The sequence below is a fragment of the Phaenicophaeus curvirostris genome, chromosome 20, assembly GCF_032191515.1.
Source record: "Phaenicophaeus curvirostris isolate KB17595 chromosome 20, BPBGC_Pcur_1.0, whole genome shotgun sequence".
Lineage (NCBI taxonomy): Eukaryota > Metazoa > Chordata > Aves > Cuculiformes > Cuculidae > Phaenicophaeus > Phaenicophaeus curvirostris.
The window spans coordinates 13,249,118-13,267,493 of NC_091411.1; the positions used below are offsets into that span (position 1 = coordinate 13,249,118).

The 18,376-nt window shown below is 40.4% G+C and overlaps 3 protein-coding genes across 9 annotated transcripts in view; 1 reads left to right on the forward strand and 2 right to left on the reverse strand.

Moving 5' to 3' along the window:
* Positions 1-1,323: 1,323 nt before the first annotated feature.
* FBXW2 (F-box and WD repeat domain containing 2) lies at positions 1,324-10,760 on the reverse strand. 3 transcript variants are annotated; one of them, XM_069873476.1, is made up of 7 exons: positions 10,206-10,760; positions 9,191-9,608; positions 6,869-7,063; positions 6,022-6,155; positions 5,331-5,417; positions 4,447-4,616; positions 1,324-2,796 (listed from the first exon to the last, which is right to left on the reverse strand). In XM_069873476.1, exons 1-7 carry the CDS (start codon positions 10,236-10,238, stop codon positions 2,508-2,510), a joined length of 1,326 nt encoding a protein of 441 aa, XP_069729577.1. In that variant the 5' UTR covers positions 10,239-10,760; the 3' UTR covers positions 1,324-2,507. The 3 variants fall into 3 exon arrangements, with proteins under 3 accessions (XP_069729577.1, XP_069729576.1, XP_069729578.1); XM_069873475.1 differs by having other exon boundaries at positions 9,191-9,700; XM_069873477.1 differs by lacking the exon at positions 10,206-10,760 and having other exon boundaries at positions 2,667-2,796; positions 4,517-4,616; positions 9,191-10,189.
* A 75-nt stretch (positions 10,761-10,835) lies between these two features.
* On the forward strand, positions 10,836-18,310 carry SLC2A8 (solute carrier family 2 member 8). 3 transcript variants are annotated; one of them, XM_069873462.1, is made up of 10 exons: positions 10,836-11,055; positions 11,186-11,345; positions 12,273-12,479; positions 13,834-13,933; positions 14,078-14,289; positions 15,020-15,163; positions 15,734-15,842; positions 16,545-16,715; positions 17,537-17,682; positions 17,845-18,310. In XM_069873462.1, the coding sequence occupies exons 1-10, from the start codon at positions 11,000-11,002 to the stop codon at positions 17,980-17,982; spliced, it is 1,443 nt and encodes a 480-aa protein (XP_069729563.1). In that variant the 5' UTR covers positions 10,836-10,999; the 3' UTR covers positions 17,983-18,310. The 3 variants fall into 3 exon arrangements, with proteins under 3 accessions (XP_069729563.1, XP_069729565.1, XP_069729564.1); XM_069873464.1 differs by lacking the exons at positions 17,537-17,682; positions 17,845-18,310 and adding an exon at positions 16,840-17,177; XM_069873463.1 differs by lacking the exon at positions 12,273-12,479 and having other exon boundaries at positions 10,921-11,055.
* GARNL3 (GTPase activating Rap/RanGAP domain like 3) overlaps positions 17,829-18,376 on the reverse strand; it is a 44,587-nt gene continuing 44,039 nt past the window's right edge. For all 3 annotated transcript variants that reach the window (XR_011338872.1, XR_011338873.1, XR_011338871.1), the window contains one exon: positions 17,829-17,926. The gene's annotated coding sequence lies outside the window, so the exon portion shown is untranslated. The remainder of the gene's footprint in view (positions 17,927-18,376) is intronic.

Consider the following 18,376-nt stretch of genomic DNA (forward strand, 5'->3'; position numbering starts at 1 on the left):
GACATGCGCTCCACTCACTTTATCCCTCTGTAGGGCCTTTCATGGGAGTTGCTCCAGTGTATCCGTCTGTTTTGTACTCGAGAACTCAGCTGCCTCAAGTGCAGAACAGAGGTGAAGAATCCCTTCCCTTGACCTCCTAGCTATGTACTTGTTAGTAGAGCTCAGTATAGCTCGGCTGCCTTTATCACAAGAGCATATTGCTGAATCCTGTTCCATTTGGTGCACAACAGCATTCGCATGTCCTTTCCTGTAGAGCTGCTTTCCCTCTATTTGGCTCCAATGTGCCTGTTGTGTGAGGTGATTGAGTCTCAGGTGCAGAATGGTTAAATTTCATGAGATTTCCGTCAGCCCATTTGTTTGGCTTCATGAGGACCCTCAGAGCAGCATTTGTGTTTTTTTGCATGTTGAGAGTGTTTCCCCTGCGCCTCCAAATCAGTATTGTCGGGCTTGCCAAAGGTGTACTCTGCATCATAAAGGTCACTAATAGTTAACCAGTTCTAGCCCCTGAAGAACACTTCTATTAATGGATTGCCAGTTAGATTTTGTATCACTGATGACCACTCTTTGAGCCTGGCAGGCCAGCCCATTTTCCACTCATCTTGCAGTCCAGATATCACCTCCGTATTTCACAGATTTGAGTACAAGGACATTTCTGGCATGTAGCTGTCTATAAACTCCTGCTGTGGAGTAACCTTTTGAAGCTAATGCAATGTTTACTAGGCACCCCATCATTGCATGGCTCCTCTACTCTAAGTCGAGTTACTGTGCATACACATCATACACAGTATAGTTACTCCCAAATTAGGAATGATGAGAACCGGGTTTCAAGACAAGTTAATGAAAGCTTTCTGTTTCATCTATGTGTTCTTCATTTACAAAAGCTCAGAGATGGTCGTTTGTGCCCCAGTCAGTGTGAATTGAGCCGTGTGAATTTGGCTTCCAATTGCTAAAAATCCTTGACTACAAAGACATTTTCAAAGTAAGTTTATGTGAATAAAGGTGGAAAGCCAAGTACTTCTAAGACTTGAGCCTCATATTCAAGAGACGCTGCTCTACCAGGACCTCATGCAATTCCTACCACACCACTCAACTACGGACTCTTGCATATTAAAACTGCCTATCCATTCGTGTAATTCATACTGCATACATTTAGGAACCTTTGCCTTTGTTCAGGACTAAGCAGGGAATTAGATAGTGGGGTGGAAAAAAACCTTCATACTAACAAACAGCAGCAATACCAGGTGGTTTTGTCTTTTCAAGGACATGAGCCAGTCTTTGTGAAAACTCATATTTTCAAGTCATGTAGAAAAAAAAAAAACCCTAGACAATAAAGGGAGATTTTATTGTAAGGGAGAAGGAGAAACCAACCTAATTTCTAAAGCATGTGATGTCATAGATACAGCTTTTAAGTACATGTCAAATACCACAAAAGTATGTGGTTGGGTATTTGCTACTCAATAGTTAACTTGCATATACAACAGATCTATGTTGATCAAAGCCAAATACCTTTTCATACTCCTATGTTTTTCTCCAGACTTTTGGTATTATTTTTCCCAGAGATGGCATTCTCACTGTTATTTTCCTGTGCCTTCCAAGTCTAAATGTAACAACTACTTTTAAGTGCATGATAATATTAACTGCAACTCTTGGAAAAAGTGAATGGCTGCTAGACATCATTTAATCTAAGAGACTGACTCTTGCTGTAGGGATTGATAATCTTCCCATTACATTTCTGCCTACCCATGAACAAAGTTACGTGTTCTCACAACCTATAGGAAATATAGACTATAAAATACTGAACAGGCCCTTCTCAGCTACCATCAGCAAATACGATGAATACTCTCAGAGGTGTTTTAAGGTTAATTACGATGGCAAGCTCCACCAGATAGACAAAAAGTTAGCTCGTTCCTGCTGAGGTGGGGTCATAGTGACATGTTCCCAAACTTGAACAAATTATTATTGTTAGCATCTGATCCTAGTTAAAGGACTTGTTTGATTCTTCTGTTTCAGAAGTTAAGTATTTAAAGCTACCATAAGGAAAAAAACATTTTGAAGAGAGGAAGTGTTTGCTGTCTTCTTATTTGAGTTAAGCAGCCATGCACTGTAACCAGTATTTGCTGTTATGTGTACAAAAGCCTGTGACTCTATAATAGTGGCTTCACCTTCTGTTTCAACAACAAAAAATAGGTCAGAAGTCAGGTCAAGCACTACTTCATTTCAGACTTGATGGTGGATTTGAATGGTTTAAACATTACAAGCTATGCTTCAGTGCCCAAATGGGTATGCTTAAACATTCAGTACAGACAAAATTTTGTGGTGAATACTGTTAGCATGCTGTATTGCATTATGTCCAAAACAACCCATTCCCAAATGCCCAAATAAAAGTAAATGATTGTGCATTGCATGATGATACCATTAGGTGTGCAACTTTGGTTCATGCAAAGTCTCATTTTATGGACACTGCTGATAGTCCATATATTCCTGAAGATTCTGCATACGTAAGCTTTTCAGCCATGTTCTTTCCATAACACCAAATGGATACTATGGTCTGGCATACTGGTGGCAAAAACCAAGCCCATATCATTTTGGCCATTTAGTCCGTTTAACCAAGACATTTCACCAGCCAAAAAGCTTGAACCCCTCTTCGACTTTCTATACTCGGGCAGAGGCCAGCGGCTTATCAGCTTTTCTGTCCTCAAGTCCATTATATACAGGTATCTGTTATCAAATAGTAGAGCAAATATCTCTCCAAAGCCCAGCAAAGACACATTTGAGAAGTCAGGAGGTTTGATAACCCTAGAAGACAAGACAACATTGTTAGAAATTCTGTCATGATGTAGTCATGAACCTCCATTTTTAAAACAAATCCTTACGTAAGTCTCTAAACTCATCATTATGAAAAGATGTAGAAAGAACTGGATGCAGTTTTTTCAAATTAAGGAACTGGATGCTTAGCTGCAGTCAGGCCTGTGGTTTCAGTTCTGGCTTTGTGCATTCAGTATAGAACCTTCTGAACAAAAGTAAAGGTTACAGTTTGAGGGGGATTCTGCACAGCACAAGAAAAAAAAAAGTGTTTTTTCCTGATATACACAAAAAAGCAAATGTACTTCTGTTTTACAGTAAAGTTCCATAAGGATTTCATAGAATCATAGAATAACCAGGTTAGAAGAGACCCAGTGGATCATCGAGTCCAACCATTCCTATCAAACACTAAACCCTACCCCTTAGCACCTTGTCCACCTGTGCCTTAAACCCCTCCAGGGAAGGTGACTCAACCACCTCCCTCGGCAGCCTGTTCCAGTGCCCAATGACCCTTTCTGTGAAAAATTCATGCCTCAATATCTTTAAGTTAAGAGGTAAACTCTTTTATTATTCTTCTGACCACTCTTTTAAAAGCTGGAAATAAAACACAGAAATGCCTTCTTGTGGTAAGAGCAGCAGATAAATCATTCAAGACTGGTCCTGAACAGAATGCTGTTTTACTGATGCTTGGCATAAGTATTTTCATCTTGGGGAGAAATCAAAGTATTTGTTAGTTCCCCTACACCTTTAGGATATTTTTGCCTTACTACCTAAAACGTGGAACAGAAATTGAAGAGAGTAAGTTTTCCACAACTGACTGAGCATTTGATCACAGCATTATATAAAACACAGAACTAAGGCACAAGAATGTAGAGAGACAAAATTTTTTTCTCAGCAGAAAGAGAAGATCTTTCTCATTTGAAAGATGGGAAAGTAAACTAAAAAGTGAAATTACTCAAGCTATTCTTACTGGTAAGAAGGACTTATTTTGGAGTAGATCTTCCTACGATGGATACCCTACAAATATTTGGGCTATTTCAATTAAGAATATGCTAACAGTTCTAAGATACAATTTCTTCTTTAGTAAGTTACAATCTTTGATGCCACCATTTCTAACAGATACAGCCTCATTCTTTTTATGGAAACAGAATGCCATCCTGTTTGATCCCTTACTGCAGTGTGATAGATTTCACTGTCATTCCACAGCCTTACAGAGAGTGACAGATTGGTAGTTCTGTAAGGAAAAAGAATCTTTTTAATTTCTTGTCCAATCAAAGAACCCCCAGAAATGGTCGACAGGCTCTCTGCAGAGCAGCCTCCATGGCAATATTAACTTCTAGTCACCAGTTTCACATTCACAACTACAACACTGCAGACTGATTTAAGGCTATATTGAAACCCTTCAGCTTACAGAAGGAAAACATGAACAAGGACTAACCTGTGGCCAGACACCAGAACAGCAATCAAATGGCTTGCATTAACAGATGGTAAGTTAGAATTAAACCCGGCAATATGTGTAAGGTAAGATGTTTACAGAATTTTGTCAATATTATTTTGGCCTACATCTAAAGTAAGTTATTAAAAGCAGTATATTCTACTTCTTATTTCTTTAAAGAAGACTAAATCTTAAACTGAAAGATGTACCTGAGAACATCATAGCTGGCAAAGTCCCACTGGTATAATCCTAGTGCTGAACTGCACACTATGTATTTACCATCGAAGTGCAGTCTGGGCTGTAGGGAGATGCTGCGATCTTCAGAAACAGACAGTGTTTTTAAGCACTTGCAGTTTATTTCCCTTCCAATAGGCCAAATCTACAATTAAACCACAGTTTTAAGACCATTAAACATTCACATTATAACCATTACACAAGCAGAGCAAGCCTCACAGTCTCTCTTTAAGCACTGGGTAAGTGTGAGTTTTTTTCAGAAGTATTTATCTCCTTTAGGTAAGAGCATCAACTCTGTAAGTGACTCGTCTTACAGTATTGTTGCAGTATGTGTTGCTTCTGGCCTAAAAAATCCCAGTGAAAACAGGTGCTTTAAAGAACAACAACAAAAAAAATCAACCATCCAATTGGACAGAAATCACAGAATCACTAGGCTGGAAAAGACCTCCAGGATCATTGAGTCCAAGCATTCCTATCAACCACTAAACCATGTCCCTGAGCAAATGTAGTGATGTTTCAGTTATGAAGCATTTCCACGGCCACAAACTATTTACAGCACTCTCCAACACCGAAGTACCCAACAGTAGCAGTACTTGCAGTTGGGTAGTTGGACTATCAAGATAACACACTAGGCATGCACCGGAAGCATGCACTTTTTGCATTACCATTCATATAGAGCTATCATGTAAAGCTAAACATGAAGGAAGGCATTGAAAAGTTAGCTGCTGAAGTGTGGCATGTCTTATATGCAACTTTACAAGCAAGGAATATGGGAGAAAATACTGTCTTATTTGTAAACTTCAGTGATGCGCTTAAGCATTTAATTTCCCTGAGTACTAAAATGCTATATGGTACATACCTTGATTTCATACTTATCTGCACTTAGAAGAATGTAATCCCCAGGACTATGCATAAGAGATTTGACTTTGCACTTCTGTAAAACTACCTGTAATTGAAGGACATAATGATTCAGGTCGATGCTGTTAAAAACCAAACTTTCATTTGCATTTTTCACTTCACTGACAACCTCTTGTATAAAGGCAATACAAGTATTTACAGCAACTGAAAGGAAACTAAAGTTTACGCTTTTCTTGTTCCTACTAGTGACAACTTACTGTGTTAATAAGCAAACATATGTACTTCACTTCTAGTACATCTAGAACATCTGTACTTCACCCCTCACCTTCCAAGTTCTGAAATACTTTGAAGAAAAATACTGTTTCTTGACTTCAGGACACTTTTTCAGAGTCAGATTTTGGTTATCAAAATCATTAGTTTTTCCTACTTAATTTTTAAGGTAGTTCTGAATCAAACATTGATTCCTAATATTATTCCAGCTGCTTTGAAATAAAGTATCTTCAGTAGTCTGAAAGGTTGAATTATGGCTTTAGTATTTTTCTGCTGAAATGTTATTTTTGAGTATTTCCTCATGTTCTTCAGATTCTCCACCTAGGTGCAGGATTAAGATTAGGAAATAGAAATTCAGAACATGTCACAAACTTATTGTAAGTAAGTTTTTTGCAAGCTTAATTAAAAAACAAGATTCCCACCTTAGTGACCCATTCTGTGTGTCCAGTAAGGGTATTCAGGCACGTTCCTGTTGATAAGGCCCATACTTTCACAGTGAAGTCTGCAGAACCACTGACCAGAACATCAAGTTCATCATTGTAATCCACACTAAAAACTACAAGCAAAGAGGGTACTGAATAAGGAATACCAGCCTCTGCAGAGGTCTTTTGGCGAGACGCTAACTGGGTCATACAGCCTCTAAAATCATATGTTGCTACAGCTTTAACTGTTTTTCTTGAAAAATGTGAATTGTTGCTCTGGATTACACTGCAAAATTACTGACTTTTGTCCAAATTAAGAGCATGTACATCTGTGGTTCCTTTATGGTTGGATTATGGCAAAATGCTAGTTCCTATTTTTGGAGCTCTAGTAAGTAAATTCCAGCAGGATCAGTATATTTGATACATCTCATTATTCGCAGGGGAACAGCTGAACTGACGACATTTTGCAGTAGGAGACCAAGAAGTTAAATTATAAGGGAAATGCACATGCAGATTCCCAGATCCTATTGTGCTCTTTGCTCTAAGCCCATCTCCAGTCTGGGATATAAAGAAATTCTGTTGCCATGTGCTCCCTGCTGCCTAGGGTTTGCATCTTTTTGGTAAAGTTGAAAGTACTGAATAATCCTGGCATTTAGAATTATTTCCATGCAACTGCACAACACTACATGGCTAAGCCTTGGCATTATTCAAGGGCAGACAGATCTAAATCTGTTCTGGCCACTTCCCCACCCCAAAAGCTGGGATAAAAAAAAAAAAGCATCATGGAAAGAGTAACATACATCATGATTTATGCTATTTAAGTGGTAAATTATCAAGTTCAACATACCTGCACCAGTATGTCCTCTAAAATGCTGTGTCTTTGCCCCAGAGCTCCATTCCCAACAGGCTACTGTGTTATCGAAAGATCCTGTTACGAGTTTTTGTTCATCAAACTTCACTGCAGCACAAGTGTGTGTCTGGATACCGTATATGCACTGACCTGTGCTTACATCCCACAGTTTTGCAGACAAGTCATCTGATCCTAGAATAAAAAAGAACAGGATAATTGGAAGCACACTAAATAACACTTAAATCCAATACTCGTCTTCCATGTTTTTCTTAAATATAATAGTTTAATGAAATCACAGTATGATTACGCTTGGAGGGGACCTCTAGAGGTCAACTCTTCCAACCCCACTACTCAAGCAGGGCCACCTAAAGCCGGTTGCCCAGAACCATGACCAGGTGGCTTTTGAATATGTCCAAGGATGGACATTCCACAATCTTCCTGGGCAACCTATGCTCAATCACTCTCACAGTAAAAAAAATGTTTTAAAGGGAACCTCCTGTGTTTCAGTTTGTGTCCACTGCCTCTTGTCCCATCACTGGGCACGGCTGAAAAGAGACTGGCTCCATCTTCTTTGCACTCTCACTTCAGGTATTCAAATACATTGTTAAGAACCTCCTTGAGATCTTCTCTTCTTTAGGATAGGTCCCAGCTCTCAGCCTTTCTTCATATGAGAGATTCTCTAGTCCCTTCATCATCTTCACAGCCCTTTGTTGGACTCTCTAGTAACTCCATATCTTGCTTGTACTCAGGAGCCTAGAACTGGACACAGCACTTGGAAGTGTGGCCTTGCCAGGGCTTAGTGGAGGGGAAGGAGCACCTCCCTCAACGTACTGGCAACATTCCTCCTAAAGCAACCCAGGATACCTTTAGCCTTCTTTGCAGCAAGAGCATTTTGCTGGCTCATGTGCAACCTGGTGTCCACCAGGACGCCCATGTCCTTTTTTGACAAGTTGCTTTCCAGCTGGGTGGCCCCCAGCATATACTGATGCCTTGGAGTTGTTCCTCCTCAGGTGCAGAGCTTTGCATTTCACCTTGTTGAACTTCTTCTCATTAAGCAGTATTTCAAGCTGCTTCAGTGGGGAATACACCGTAGTTTTAAGTCTCAGTACTACAGCAAAGCCTCTTGTTTTCCTGTTAATTAAGCTACTAGACGTCTGGCCTTTCAGTTTTCTCATATGATTTCAGCACCTTTCATGGATTCCAGCTCTGCCTCTGATTGACAGTGTCTGCTGAGACAGATGCATAGAAGTTGTACAGGACACAGCACCCTCTGGTTTGTAGAGCCACTGACTATACTGCAAGCTTTGGTTTGTATCAGGTAGGAAAGGAGGCCACCAAATCTCAAAAGACGGAGGATAAATACCTGGCCCTATCACCTGTCAGTTTCCTTCCCCTCTGGCTGGCTTTGGACAGTAGAATAAAACCCTGGGCTCGTTCACCTGTTGTTTCTCCTGGTGGTAAAACATGACACTTCTCAGAAAGTTTTAGCAATGCTTCTTCGTGTGTATTTACATTCCCTGCTGAGCAGGGAAGTGAAAGACTGGCTAGAAACTAATTGCTGGTTTCTAGAAACCATCTTAACATAACCAACCAATGCAGGAGTACTTTGCCGGTATTCCCAACTTACTCTACAGCAGCTCAGTGCAGCTTTGTTACTATTCTTTCACATGAGAGCTTGGTTCATGGGAAGCTTAAGGTTTCATATTTGTTCTGGCTGTATTTTTAAGTTTAAACTGAAATCTTTAAGTCCACGGTCTTCAAAGAGGAAGCTGAAATTATCATTACAATGTGCAAGTCAGACTAGTAGCAAGGTAAAATCTAGTTCACAGGTCTTCATACAAGCACTTGTGCTGAGACCTGAAAGTGTTTACAGGATGTATGAGAGAAATTGTTTCGTTTCAAGGATGGCAACAGACTTTTCCTGCCACAACCTGGGAGACTGCAGTGATCACACAGCCCAAACAAGGCCCCTTTAACTGGAATTTACCCAATAAGAAGGTAACTAATATATCTGTACTTCTCAAGTGGGCTTACTAATCTGAAGCATGATACCTACTGTTACTGGGGTTGTTACTGGGGTTTTTTTAACCAACAAAGAACTCGGTCTCCTTGTTTTCCTATTGGAGTGACTAACAAGTTTATTAGTGTGCCAGGTGTTTCAGAAATTGAAAATAAAAGTAATTCTGAATCATGATAAACCGTGTTAGCACTATAAAAATAATCTGTCTGGTCAAGGAAAGGCAAATTGTCATTAATCATATGGGAGGGAGGGGGAGAAAACAAAGAATTGCAAGACTCCAAGTCGTCCATCCTTCCTACCTGTACACAGAAGTCCATCTTTATAGTAAAGTGCATATACTCTGGCACTGTGTCCAATTAAAGAGGATGTCTCAAAGGCTTCGTGGTCCTTCAGTTGCTTCATCCTTAAAATAGCCTTTAGGTAAACCTTCTTCCAGTGTTGAGGATCCTGAACAGAGTCATCTATTTGCCAACCCAAATTCTTACATGCGGTCTGCCACACCTCTGTACAGGCACTTATAACCTTATTCCACTGCTTAGAGACGAGGCAACATGTGAGTAAGGTCTGAGGATCAAGCCATTTTAACAGATAAAAACTAAGTTCCAATGGAAGAAGTTTGAGGAAGTCCCTCTTGAGGAGAATCTCTAGATTATTGGAGAGGTGCCTGAGCTGGACTGCTCCACTCAAGCTAATCAGGTGATCCAGAGTTTCATTTTTCTGCAAGTCCGTCAGAGAAAGAAATGTAATAGAAATGTTATCAAGCCATGCTTCAAAGTCCTTTTTCTCCATAAGGTTATGGAAAAATTTACCTGTGATACATCAAAATACTGTATTAGTTCTGTTCAGAAAACAAGGTAAGCATCACATCTTTATTACTGGTACATCAGTATTCCAAATGGCACATTAATGTGTAGACTGAAGTGACCAAACGCATTTTAAAATATTCATTAGGTTAAGACTAAGCATTTGCGCGCACTTTGAACTCTCATTTGTCCCACATCTGACCAATAAGTGAATTCTATGGAGCCAGTGAATGTTAGCAGTTATGATGAATGTTAACATCTTTCTTGCTCCAGGTTAACACTTTCAAATTCTGAATTCAATAAGGTAAGGGTTAGTTTAAGTTTTAAGGCTATTACAACAAATAAGCACTGTCTTACAGTTTACTTACAGATTATACTGAAAAGGGGGAGAAACCAAAGCATTTAAGCAGACTGATAAGCTAGTTGCAGACAGAACTTATTCACACCTTTGTCCTGAACTATTTTAAACACAAAGCAGGTAACTATTTTTTTTTTTAACGAAGACAGGTACCTGAAAAGCTGTTCTGAAGGGTACGTTAGCCATACTTCTATTTGAGTAAAGACTGCAGATTGTACTGTTCTGGTATCAGTTTTGACGTGTTTGCACTGCATTGACCTAAACGCTTTTTTTTTTTAAAAAAAAAATGTCCTGGGTTTTTTTCCCATGTGTTCAGTTTATTTCCAATGTAAAGAATTAACTGTGGAATCGAAGGTTAGAAACACTGCCTCCCAAACAACGTAATTTATATGCATTTATGCTATTCTGCGGCATCTCAAGTTCCTACAATAAACTCGGACAAGCGATTAACAAGATAAACACCAGACAAAAGGCTAAAAAGCCACAACTATTTATCTTCCCCGGAGGCTCTAATTCCATCCGTTAGAAACCCGGCTGAATTTAACACGCAGGAGCTCCCACACGCGAAGAACCGAGGGATCCGGGCGGGATTCACCACCGCCTTCTTTTCTATATGGACTCGTTACCTTCACCGAGCGGACGTTAGACCCGCCGCGGCGGCGCCGCTCCCCGTCACGGCTCCGCGCGGGCCCCGGCCGCCCTCCTCGGCGCGAGCGCGGCCCCCCGAGCCCCGCGGCCTCACCTCAGGTGGCAGCGCGATACCCCCCAGCCCGGCGACGGCGCGGCCCGGGCCCTCCCCGCGGCCATCGCCCCGCGGCAGCTCCGGGCGCCTCAGCGGCCCCTCCCGGCGCACCTGCGGCTCCGCGGGGAAGGCGCCGCCCGCGGCCCGGCAGCTTCCGGCGCCGCCGGGGCGTCACCGCGCTCCCCTTCCGGCCGGCGCGCCTGCCATGGCTGCGGAGGAGGCGCGGCCGCTGCTGGGGCCGTACGGCCCGCTGCGCCCGGGGTGAGCGCCGTGCCCAACGGGGGAGATCGCTGCGGGGGCGGGAATCGCGGGGTGGGAGGAATCCCTGCGGAGGGGGAATCGCTGCGGGACGGGCGCTGCGAGGGCGAACACTGTGGTCTCTTCTCCGCAGGGCGCAGAACAAGAGGCTGTACTTGGCCGCCTTCGCTGCTGTCCTGGGGCCGCTCAGCTTTGGCTTCGTGCTGGGCTACAGCTCACCTGTTATTCCAGAGCTGAGGAAAATTGACGATCCAAAATTAAGACTGGACAGTGATCAAGCCTCGTGGTTTGGGGTGAGTCTGTGCAGTGTCGTCGTGTGGTTTTGCTTGAAAGCGTGGGTCAGAAGGATGCTGGGTGCATGATTGAGGTTAAATACAGATCTTAGTAATTAAATCCATGTTTTTTCTTGATTCTGTTTTTTTTCCTGAGTAACATTGGTTACTCTCGGTTACCATATATTAATAGCGGCCCTATTATTTGAACCTGCTCTCGGAGCTAAAATGTATTCTAACCATTCTCATGTTTCTCGGTTGAACCTAGTAAGTGGCCACAGAGAATAAACTTTTTAATAAAGTAGTGCAGTTGACTAGCGTGAGGAATATTTGCCTTTTGGGTACAAGCAAGACAGGTTAGTCAAGATTCATGGGGGCTTTAGAACAGTTTCAAAGGCCTGTTTGTGAAAGGACAGCTTTGCAGACTGATTAAGAAACAGATACTGTTGCTTTTTTTTTCTTAATTGGAAGGGCTTTATATGTAATAAAAAAATTACTTGAGTTGTGGGTAGTGCTGCTTGGCTGTGTTTTGATTAAGAAGTTGATGTTTATTTTGATTTTCAAAACACCTGCATACTCTTGCACCTTTTTTTGAGAAACTGCTATTAATGGCCTCAAGTTGCATCAGGGGAGGTTTAGATTGGATATTAGAAAAAATTTTATTACCGAAAGAGTGGTGAAGCCCTGGCAGAGGCTGCCCAGGGCAGTGGCAGAGTCCCCATCCTTGGAGGGGTTAAAAAAAATATGTAGACATGGCACTTTAGGACATGGTTTAGTGGGCATGGTGATGTTGGGCTGATAGTTGGACTGGGTGAGCTTAGAGATCTGTTCAAACTTAATGGTTCTATTTGCTTTTCAAGATTTTAAAAGAAATTGCTGTCCATTATTTATTTTGATGTTTATTTATTTTTTTACATATGTAATATTGTTTTTACTTGTTTTTTTAAGTCAGTAGTAACATTAGGAGCTGCTGCCGGAGGAATATTAGGAGGCTATCTTGTGGATAAAGTTGGGAGAAAGCTGAGTCTAATGCTGTGCTCAATACCGTATGTTTTTGGATATGTAGCTATTATATCTGCTCAGAATATTTGGATGCTTTATTTTGGACGAGTGCTGACAGGCTTAGCCAGTGGAATTACTTCACTGGTTGTTCCGGTAAGTAAGGTGTTTTTCTGGATACCTATACTCCTGTGATTGCATTTGTTTGGGTTTTGTTTCTTTTTACATAGCAGTATTGTAGGTGGCTTGGATGAAGTAACTAAGTAACTGCAGCCAAGGCAGTTGTCTATTTAGAAGAAATTGATTTCTTCTGAATATTCACTTTTCCCATGCATTCAGGAATAGATGTGTAGTGGAGAAATGGAGATAATTCATTCTGTTGATGTCTGTCTTCTGTGGTATTATTTGACCTTTTGGATGTAGCTGAATAGGCAGAAGTGTAAAATAAACCATCTAGAATTAAATTTATTTCTTTTTTGGTGGCTCCAGCATTTCTGGCTTTTGAAGCAAGATGCAAACTAAAAAGCAAAGGATAAGAAGTATTTGCAATGAAGTATGGAATAAATGTCATTCTTAGTGAATCTATATCGTTATAAAAATAAAATCTGAAAAAGTTTTGGAGTGGTAGGGTCTTAATTATAATCTTGACCTACTTCTACTGTTGTTGGAAGCTTGGTTGCTTTGTTGTGTTGTTTTAATGTCTTCAGAGGAGTTCCGCTTGCTTTACAAACAACTGCTCTCGCTTTGTTTCATGAAGCTGAGCTCTAAGTTCCCATATGGAAAAGCCTGAATCCTCAGCCAACAGTAAAAGATCGGTGTGACTGCAGTGATGGGGGAGGAGAGTGTCATATTTAGTACCAAGATTTTGTAGCTCTGAATTATTCCTGAAATAAGGATTACTTATTTTCTTTCCAGAATAACTAAGAACTGACTTTAGAAAGAATTGTGAGTATGACAGATTTCTTCTGTATGTATACAGCTAAACTGTAGCTGTTGACTTGGGAACAACATGTTAAAAATTGATCCCTAATATTGGATGAGGTGTGATGCTGTTCATATAGTCTGTGTTAAGACAAGCTGTGAGTTTTGAACTTCAAGCAGAATGAAATATTTTGCACTACATTGAATTAAAAATCTAAAAAATTAACTCCAAACAGTTTTGCATGTGGCTTGGGTGGCGCGTTTATGCAGACTGTTCCAAGCTCCTGACTGCTGTGTGCTGAGGTTTTTCAAGTCAAATACAGCTAACAAAAGTTTCTTCACTTTTGGGATACTGATACTGCATCAACATTCCTCTAACTTAGGTCTTCTCTTTTTTTCCCAAGGTTTTCCATAATGCCAATACGTTTATGAGGTGGTGCTTTTCTACTCCATTCTATGGAAGCCTTTTATTAAGGAGGGGAGTTACTAGGAAACACATCTGTTCACTTACAGGAATGAATTAATGATCGAGTCCTTGATCCAAAATTGGATAGAAGTAATTATTAGATGTTGTCTCCCTTTGTTCTAGGTGTATATATCCGAAGTATCTCATCCTGCAGTCCGTGGTATGCTTGGCTCTTGTGTTCAGTTGATGGTGGTGACGGGCATACTGGGAGCCTACGTTGCAGGTACTGGAGTTAGTGCTCTATGTTACAAAAAGAAACTAATACATGTAATGGAAGAACTACACTGAAGAACTAAGTGTTCAATTGTTTGTTCACAGTCCTCCCGTCCTCTCCCGTCCTCTCCCGTCCTCTCCCTTCCTCTCCCAGGAATAACACTGAAATGGCGCTGGCTGGCAGTGTTGTGTTCTTTTCCATCCTGCATGATGCTATTGTTCATGTCCTTCATGCCTGAAACACCAAGATTCCTGCTGAATCAGAACAAACACTCTGAAGCCATAGCTGCTTTGCGCTTTCTGCGGGGACCATATGCGGACCATGAAGGGGAATGTAGACAGATTGAAGCTGGTGTTCAGGCGGAGGTGGTGAGAATTTGATTTATTCTTAAAAACTTTTTGTATGTAAATAACATCTGAAATCATACAGTGTAATTAAAAGGGGTTTATCACACCTTTGTTAGTGAACTTTTCTGCTAACAGTGGTCCAACCCTGTTCCTTTATACAAATGATACTCAAGAAGCAAGTGAGATTCTTTGCATCTCCTCTACTTTTCAGCTGCAACTGCTATCACCATTGGCTGTTGTCAGGGTACAGGAGTAGCAGTTGGGCTTGTGTTCTTGTAAATTATATGACAGCTGTCTATTTTTTTTGCTTTGTTTAGTGATTTTGTAGGATTGTTCAGCACCTGTAACACTAATTTCCTATTGGTATCATATAAAGGTATTTCCTTTTGTGTCTCTAAAAGCATCATTTAGCTTCTTGTGAGATGCATGCTTAAATGGGCAGGTCCAATCTTTGAAGTCCAGTTTCTGCAAATCATGGATTCATTCACATTAATTTTCTGTACAAAGTACTATCAAATTCTGTGTCTGACACCCAAGAAAAGGAGAGAAATGGTTTTCTGGAGTTCTGGGATATTTGAAATGTAAACATTTTTACTGCGAAGGCACTTAGGTTTGCTAAAGCCAGGGTGGGAAACTTTACTGAGTGTGAACTGACTGAAATGTTCTGAGGAGGTGTCATTGTTGGCTTTGTTCTTTGATTTAAAGTCTGCGTTTTTTTCACCAAATCATTGCTTAACCTTTTTAACAGGGATTGAATCTCTGTGAATTTAAGAACCCCTCAATCTACAGACCGCTTCTTATTGGTGTTGCTCTAATGTTCTTCCAGCAAGTAACAGGCATTAATGCAGTTATGTTTTATGCAGAAACTATATTTGAAGATGCCAACTTCAAGGTAATTGGGGTGTGTTCCCAAATTGACAATTGTCTATAATAGTTTCAGCTTAGTCAGTGCTGTAATAATTCTAAAATGCATAACAAAATGACCGGATAATGATCCGGCACTGTCATAAATAACAGGGTTTGCGTTTTAGTGGTTTTTTCCAGTTTGGATTCTAAGGCAGTGTCTTGATTGTGTTACTCTGGCATACCTAAATGTTCGTGGTTTTTTTTTGGGAAAGTGTGTTGCTGGTCTGAAACTTTTGCTACTGATAGAAATTCCTGTTATAGTCATTTTCCTAAATATATTTTTATATTAAAGTTGCAAATGCAATGTTTCAAACTAAGTGAAATTCTGGGGACAAGTTTTGACTTATTTTGAAGTTTACTAAGAGATCAGTGTGTTGTGCTAATTGGTGATGTCTTTCTTTTTTCCAAGCCCTTATCGTCTCCTCCTACCACTAATTTTTGTGGCATAGTTTGTCTTCTTTCAGATTTGAGAAACAAATGCATTTGTAATGCTTGATAAGTGATCCTTTTATCAGCCTTAAAGAGCAAATTCTCCCTACCTTTCACTTTATTTCAGGACAGCAGAATGGCTTCTGTTGTTGTGGGTTCCATACAAGTATGCTTCACTGCTGTGGCTGCACTTATCATAGATAAAACTGGACGAAAAGTGCTGCTTTACATATCTGGTAAAACATGCTGCTGAATTTTGTTCAGTGAGGAAAATTACTATATACAGTACCAAAGAGTGTTGGGGGAATTAAGTGCTGAAATTCATGTATTTTTAAGTGATTTGCTTTATATTTATAATTTGATCTATAAACTCAAACTTACAACTACCATGTTATATATACACGGTAGTTGGAACTCCTTGAAACTACTCGTGGCTATCTTTTTGTCTCCCTACCAGGCCAGCTTTTATTTTGAAATAAGCTAGCTCACTGAGACAGTTATTAGTATGGTGGTCGTTTTTCTGCTTAAGATCAAATGTCATTAACCATTCTCATACCCAAGCTGTCCACAAAGGACTCTTTCAAGTAATTTCTTCATGGCTGCTGCTACCTTCATGGCATATTGTGGTGTTCAGTTAAAGATGTTAACGTTAGAAGTAAACGTATTAAAAAAACCTAATTCTGTTTGATAGAGTTGTTGTGCTGCACGCTCACTAGTAATGACTGCTGTTTAGAATGTGTTGAAACTAGTGTTTAGAATGCTTGTCTAGCATCTCTCACTCCTGCCAAGCCAGCATTTATTCGCAAGAATAGTATCTTTTAAGAAATACTTCTGTGAAGGTCAGCTTATCTCAAATTTGGCTGACTGACTGTGTTTTGTGTCTCAGAAGATTACCTAAGTGGCAACCAGTGACAACTTGTTTATTCCTTACTTTTCAGGAATAATCATGGCCCTCAGTACTGCATTGTTTGGGCTTTACTTTAAAATGGTCCTTCCATATCAAAACAACTCATCAAATCCTGATGTATCCACTCTAAATTCAGCAGCCCTGGGAACAGAAAGCAGCATATCCTGGCTTGCAGTAGCGAGCCTAGGGCTCTTTGTTGCTGGTAAGTGGAACAGGCTTCTAGGTTGCCATTACACAAAACTCAGACTGTCTGATGAATGTGACAATTTTGTTCCATTTTGTCACATTATTGATGAATGGAAATGATTTATGTCTGTCTTTGACAGAACTATTCAGTGTATAATGCAAAGTTGGGCTGAGCGGTCACAACCTTGGTGATAAAGCTAGCAGCTTAGTTAAGCCAGTTCCCTGGAAAATTAATTTATACCTCCTAGTGCTAATAGTAAGTAGTAATTGCTCAGGTTAAACTGCTTTCCAGGTGTTAATGGCAAAAACACGGTCTGTTAGTGTCTGAGCTACACTGAATTCTGTGATGATAAAAGGCAGCAGGAGTTAGAAACAAGATCAGTTAAAGGCAGCACTTTGGAGGCTTTGTGGCAAGAAGTTCTTCTTGTTAAGAATATTCTTGTAACTTGATGTAAAATGCAGTAATGGTTACCGTGCTGGCCTAAAATAATTTACTGTTTTTTCCTTGTGGTAGAGGTACTGTTATATTGGAATCATCCAAGACTCTAGAGTGATAACTGCATTCCTTTTACTTGACTAAAATGGACATTAGGAAAAAAATTTTAATGGAAAGGGTCATTGGGCACTGGAACAGGCTGCCCAGGGAGGTTGTTGAGTCACCTTCCCTGGAGGTGTTTAAGGGACAGGTGGACGAGGTGCTGAGGGGCATGGTTTAGTGATTGATAGGAATGGTTGGACTCGATGATCCGGTGGGTCTTTTCCAACCTTGTGATTCTATGATTCAGTTTTCTCTTTAATATGGACGTAACTTGCATTTATTCTCTTCTGTAATCACAGGTTTTGCCATTGGCTGGGGTCCTGTTCCATGGCTGGTGATATCTGAAATCTTTCCCCTTAAAGCTAGAGGCATATCGAGTGGTACTTGCGTGTTAACAAACTGGATTATGGCTTTCTTGGTGACCAAGGAATTTGATGATTTTATAGTAAGCATCGTAAATTACAATCTGAAGTTTATTTTCATAGGAAAATTTATTAAAGATGCTCCTGAGAGAGCCTTGAGCCACAGTCTTTTCTGGCAATACAGAACTTTCATTGTACAGTAGTGAGCTGTAATAATATGGGTTTCTTCGTTTCCCTTCCCTCAGGGTTTCTTGACACCATATGGCACGTTCTGGCTCTTCTCTGTCTTCTGCTGCCTCAATGTAACTTTTACAGCCTTTTACGTTCCTGAAACAAAAGGACAGACCCTGGAACAAATTGAGGCCTACTTCAGAAGATCTTAAGTCTAAGGCTTTTTGTATTGCTATGAAACCTTCACGTGGTAATTACAGTGGTCTGGTTGAAACTAACTGCATCACATAGCAGGCATCTCAGTTACTAAACTTGCTATCAAATTGCTATAATGAATTTTGAAATCTGCATACTCCCCCCAGCAAATCTCCCTTCTGCAGGTCTTGACTCTATTCTTTTGCTTTGGTTCCAGTGTTCTTTCTGCCTGATGCAGACTAGGTGTAATGGCCAAGTAAGAATGTTAAATGTATTGACTACTATCTTTTTTCTAAGATGTAAATTAAGATCCAGTTTTGTAAATAAATACATAGAATTTCCTTGCTGAAGGCTACCTTTCCCTTATGGCATGTTACAGTGGATAAATGAATGATATAGCATGACTAATGT